The 5,648-nt window shown below is 54.5% G+C and overlaps 1 protein-coding gene across 1 annotated transcript; it reads right to left on the bottom strand.

Moving 5' to 3' along the window:
• Positions 1-879: 879 nt before the first annotated feature.
• On the bottom strand, positions 880-3,050 carry LOC113207320 (uncharacterized). The gene is made up of 2 exons (XM_026423834.2): positions 2,774-3,050; positions 880-2,561 (listed from the first exon to the last, which is right to left on the bottom strand). Exon 2 carries the CDS (start codon positions 2,556-2,558, stop codon positions 1,152-1,154), a length of 1,407 nt encoding a protein of 468 aa, XP_026279619.1. The 5' UTR covers positions 2,559-2,561; positions 2,774-3,050; the 3' UTR covers positions 880-1,151.
• Positions 3,051-5,648: the final 2,598 nt, after the last annotated feature.

Genomic DNA, 5,648 nt, shown 5'->3' with positions numbered 1-5,648 from the left:
CGACATCTCGCCAGCCCCCCCCCCCCCTCCCTCACCCAGTTCGCCCACCTTGGAGCTCAACATCGAGACGTTCTTGCCAGCAGGCAGCGACTTCTGCGGCTGACAGCGAGAACCCGTCAGCCCTGCCAGCCCCCGCCAAGCCCCGCCAGCAGAGCAGAGACGGGCTAACTTTTTGCGGGCCTGCTAGCTGAAATCAAAACGTCTCAACCACTTGCACCCCCTACTGTTTTCTGCGCAGGCGAGGAAGAAAGAAAAGGACACATCTGACTCGCATTATGCACGGGCGCAGTTTGTTCCGACTACTACTTTGGGCCTATCTCGCGTTCGAGGTGAGGTGAGTACCGGTGAACACGTTCGCCTGCAGTGAAGCACGACCTAGTTACGGAACGTACTGAACCTGGATCCATTCTTCTGACCGAGGCCTCTGTCGTTTCAACTTTCGCCTGACTTGCTCTGCTCTCTGCTCGCGGTTTGTCATTGTCATGCACACGCCTGGGCCGGGCAGACCCGGTGGCGGAGCCGGTGGCGGAGCAGCCCCGGGGGGATCTCTCGTCTCTCTCTCTCTCTCCCTCCCACTCTCTCTCCTACACACGCCGCGCCCCTCTATTTCGCTCGCTCTCGCGCAGGTTTCTGCTGTTCAGACGTAGCCACGCAGAAAATGATGTTCTGGGTTGACTTTGATTCCACGAGCGAGCGAGATGTGAGAGGAGAGAAGGAAGGCAGAGGAGAGGGGTTGGGGGGGGGGGGATAGGAGAGAGGGCTTAGGGAGGAAGGCCTAGTCGGCAGTCAATTATCCTTTGATTGGGGGAAAGTGTGTAACAACAACGGCGCTACATGCATTCGGTTAACACAGGAAGGATTGTTTCTTTAGACCAAAAGTAAGGGTGTGCAACAATTTATTTAAAACATTTACAGAGTCGACAGAGCAAAATACAGTTAGTATTCTGAAAAGAGGAATTAGTCAATTAATAGTTTCATTGAATCAGAATTAAATCTACGCAGTTAAGAAATCTGTACACATTGATACATTGATGTGATCTCTTTATGAAAAGACAGTATCGCAAGTGCACACACTGCACGGTCACGTAGTAGCAAAAAAACTTGACTCAGCACAACAACAATGTAGTACTTGGCAGCAGGATGCGTGATGTTTAGCTACAGAATTTATTTCTTGGAATGAGTGAACAAGTAATCCCGTGAAGCAGATCGAACTTTTCGAGTTCAACGTCATGCCAATGGGGCAGGTGGCAGCCCAGTGCACAGACTTCGCACAGCTCGTCATCTGGGCAGTACTTGGGTAAATTTGGAACAAACAATTCAAGTGAGGAGTTGTTAGTGAACAGCTTCTTGACTGCGTCGCTGTGCAGCCAGGCGTGAGCGCACGGAAGAAGTGTGTCATCAATTGGATGAAGCTCCAGGCCCTCCAGAGCCGGGGTCGTTTGGGGCGTGATACCTAGCAGCAGTTCACTAGGTGCCGGGTCCACCGCCAGGTGCTTCAGGGCCTGCAGCGAGGGCAGCGTGGCGAGTAGTGGTGTGACCAGCGTGAAGATCTTGTCAGGAGGAGCGGCAAATTCCCACGACGCTCCGAGTGACAGCTTTTCCAACTGGGAACGTCCGGAGCATTCCAAGGCTCGGATCAAGTCCACGCCTAAATCAAGGAGGCTTCTGTCTTCGAAGAATGACCTGTAGTACAACATCACTTCGCGCAGCTGGTGGGCGCGGCGAAGGAGTTTCGCAGCCCCCACGAGGGCACGTCGGTCAGGTAACGCACACACATTGATGGTCAGGGTCGTTAGGGACTCGCATACGACCAGTGACTCCAAGCCCGGTAGCACGGGGCATTCTAGCTTCCGCAGGTTTGGCATCCCGACCAGCAGGGACGCGGTCTCGCTCAAGTACGGGCAGTAATCGTCGGACAAGCGACTGCCGAGGCCGAGGTCAACCTTCTCCAAGGTAGCGGCGTGCAAACTAAGCACGAAATGTGCAAAACCATAATCTGATTGGGAAAACAGAGAGCAGATGAAATACCTCAGGGATGACGTAGTCACGGCGCCGTGCTGAACTAGCCTTGCTATGGTCGACGCTGGACAAGGAGAACAATGGTCGCAAATGAGCATTTCAAGGCCAGACGTTGACGCAACCGTCCCCATCAGAGCAGTTTGTTCTCTATCAGAACCCAAAGGGAAGCTTATTTGAAGGACCCGTAGTCGGCCGAGCGCCTCCTGGCTGCGGATCAAAGCGGCCGCGTGCATGGAGCCGCCCTCGTCCACCACACCCAAGTACAACTCCCTCACAGCACACTTCACCATGGTGCACGCGAGCAGGCACCCCGGCGTTGGGAGATCCATCATCAGCGTGGTCAAGCACGGCGCGAGGCGGAGTACAGGGCACAGCCATTTGAGTTGGTCGCCGTAGGCGTTAAGATCTCGATGCCGCCACACGTCTGGGTGCAGCGCCAGGGCCCCGAGCCTCTTGCACACGAGGCGGCAGGCGAAGAGGTCTTCCACAGTCAGGTACCGCATCACCTCCAGCAGCACGTCGTCCGGCAGCTGCTCCATGTTCTAGGGTAACACAGAAATGGAAATTTTCAGAAACAAAAAGGTGACGTGACCGAGAGAAAATGTCTATCACCAAACTCTGCTTCAAGATGGCAAGCCACAAAACTGCGGGTCGGTGCTCAACACTATCGCCGTTAACAACGATCAGCCAATATGAGACGATAAACTGCCGACGAGTTTCTAGTTTGTTCACTGCAGAGTTGACACTGACCCACCTTCAAGTTCCAGCAAGCGTTGGCAGCAGCGTCTGGCGTCTGGCGTGGAGTGGAAACGGCGAGATCTGGTCTTGTCTTGTCCGCGAGCTGCGCACTGCGTGACTGCGAGCGAGCGGTGAGGCGAGCGGGGCGCGAGCGGGAGTGATTCTGCCTGTGGGTACCGCCGCCAGTGGCGCCAAGAGGGGGTCCGAGGTGCAGCAAATGCTGCACCTAAAATGGGAATAACCGGGTGTGAGTAGGAATAACCGGGTGTAAGAAGGGAGGAAGAAAAAAAGAGAGGGAAAAAGGGAGAGAAGGAAAGAGAGAGGAAAGAGAAAGGAAAGGGAGAAAGAAAGGGAAGGGAACCAGAACGAGTAGCAGGTAGTACCGGCACCGGCAAGGAATAGGGGCGAGGGTGTCCGCCAGTGGCGGACCGGCCAATGTGGGGAGGTGGGATTCCTCACCCGGGCCCCCTGCTCGCGGACATCTCGGGCCCGAAGGGCTCGAGAGAAGAGATCGAGCCACGGGCCCAAGTCCTGAGCGCGACACCGGACAGGAGCCCCGGCCTGGGCCCTAGATTCAAGCGCCATGTAATTTTTTTCGCGCTCGCTTCGCTCGCGTTTTTTTATTGTTCTACAAGAGCACTGTACATAAATCGCGTCCGACGGAATCCTGCCCACGTTTCGGTACTCGGAAGGCCTTCTTAGCTACCTCATACAATCAAAAAATTTTCGCGCTCGCTCCGCTCGCGACATATTTCTACAGGCGGTATATACAGTTCCAATGTCGGCACATGCTGGGAAGCATGCACTTAATTGAAACGGGCCAGACATGTGCGCCTTGGTGTGCATTATTACGTATATATTGCCCCTGGAAGGTAGGAAAAACTGGGCCCCACTTCCAGATTTCCCTTTACTGCCCAGTCCGCCACTGGTGTCCCTGCCTAAGTGGGCGAAAATATGGGGAAAAAGGGAAAATGGGGGGGGGGGGAATAACCGGGTGTGGGTGGAATAACCGGGTGTTGTGCCTCCGGCTTGCTGCACCTCGCGAAAATCGTCTTGGCGCCACTGACCGCCGCCACAGACCAGCGCCCTGTGGCGAGAGAGCGTTGATGCTCGTCGGGAAAGAGTGGTGTGAGGTAGGGTAGGTAGAAGTTCTGTAAAGTCTCTCGAGCTGGGGACGGTCTACCGGCCGCACCGCACGAGGGCGGCGGCGGCGCCAGAAGCCGGGAGTCAGCTGAGCTCTCGCGTCTCTCTCGCACTCACCGCTGCTAGCATACGTCTGTCTCTATCGCCCAAACGACCGTCGCACCACTCGCCAGCAGACTGATTCCGAAGAGCGCTCAAGGGGGGCTGCCCTATGAGTGCGACAGGGACGGAGCTAGGCGAAAGGTATAGTGTACTTCGATTAACGGAGGAAGAAGAATAGCGGGTAGAACATAAACGTTACCGATTAGTCGAGAGCTTCCCGCCTCCACGTCACGCTGGTAGTGGGGGTAAGCGCTCGGCCAATCAGGAACCTTTATGTTCTACCCGCTATTCTTCTTCCTTCGTTAATCCAAATACACTATAGGGGGGCGCTCTTCTGAATCAGTCAGCAGCCCTCCTAACCGGGCGCCTCCGGACCCGGGCGCTCCTTGCGGGCGAACCGAACCGTCGGTCTGGACATGAGACCGGACATGACCTCGGTCCTCGGTCGTAGGGGCACCAGGGGCAAAGTCTCATGTCTGAGGCCGGAAGTCTCATGTCTGTCTCATATCTGGGCCGGGAAGTGCCCCCATATCGTTCGTCTCGAGGCCCACAAACAGCGCAATCATTGCGTAACCTGCGCAACCCCACGTGAGCTGTGCAACCCCTTGAGAGGACCGACTCTATAAGTTTGTGTTTGTGTGCTCTTGTCGACTAAATTCCCCAGCACCCCACGGGTGGTAAAGTTGTGAGGCTGGTCAAACAGAATAGGAAATCGTCTGTCTCTGGAGACCTCACCTGCGCACTACCTATGAGTATTTCTTATTAAATCGAATCACCCCCAGCCATACTACCCTCTCGAAAATCACACACCATTCTGAAAGCCATTTGCCCCCCCCCCATCCATACCTGTTTTATGGTTTATTGTTATTTGCAGAAAGTATGTAGTTCGTTGTCACTCCACACGGTGAAAAAAGGTTTCTTGTGTTTCCAGACCCAGTCGTGGATCTTCTGGAGAACGCCAATGGCATTTAAGACCAGGTCTTGAAATACAAGAAATTATTTTTTTACCGCTGCTATATGCCTGCCTTTACGTGGTGTCACACATGGACAGCCTCTAAACAAAATCAAATTAAATCTAATCCTCTTTATTTGTATACGCCTTTATTTTTCACATACATGAGGGGGGGGGGCTCTCTGGAGAGTAAATAACCGCCCTGCAGAGTAGAATATTACAAGACAAAAAGGCAAGTATACACTGGCAGTATAGGAACTCATCAGACAGTAATTCAGAACCAGTCCACATCCAAGTCGGGGTCAGAAAAACTGTCTTCGGAGGACTCGATGATTTGCACCGGCTCTAAACTTTCCACATCAGCCCAGCCCCTGGGCGTACTCTCCGTCAGCATTTCTAGGCTTGCAATGTCGGGAATGTAGTACCACGGTCCATATCTATCGTGGATCTCTGGACATGGGCACACGCCTCTCGGGTCATGCGTGAAAAAGCCGGCATCAGTGTCCCACAGCTCAGGGTGACACTCGTAAGCACACACGTCGCAGGGGCGCCCAATACAGGTTGAACGCCCAATGCACATTTTGACATGAAGCGAGGGGTTCTCACCCAGGAGCGTCTTGACTTCCCGCCTGTGCAGCCAGGCGTGAATGCACCCCCACCTGGACTGGTTCACCGCGAGGCTCTGCAGCGCCGG

This window comes from Frankliniella occidentalis, unplaced genomic scaffold (genome assembly GCF_000697945.3).
Source record: "Frankliniella occidentalis isolate FOCC.00 unplaced genomic scaffold, Focc_3.1 Scaffold362, whole genome shotgun sequence".
Classification (NCBI taxonomy): Eukaryota; Metazoa; Arthropoda; class Insecta; order Thysanoptera; family Thripidae; genus Frankliniella; species Frankliniella occidentalis.
The sequence above is the reverse complement of the archived record's forward strand: the minus strand, read 5'-3'. Positions and strand labels throughout refer to the sequence as shown.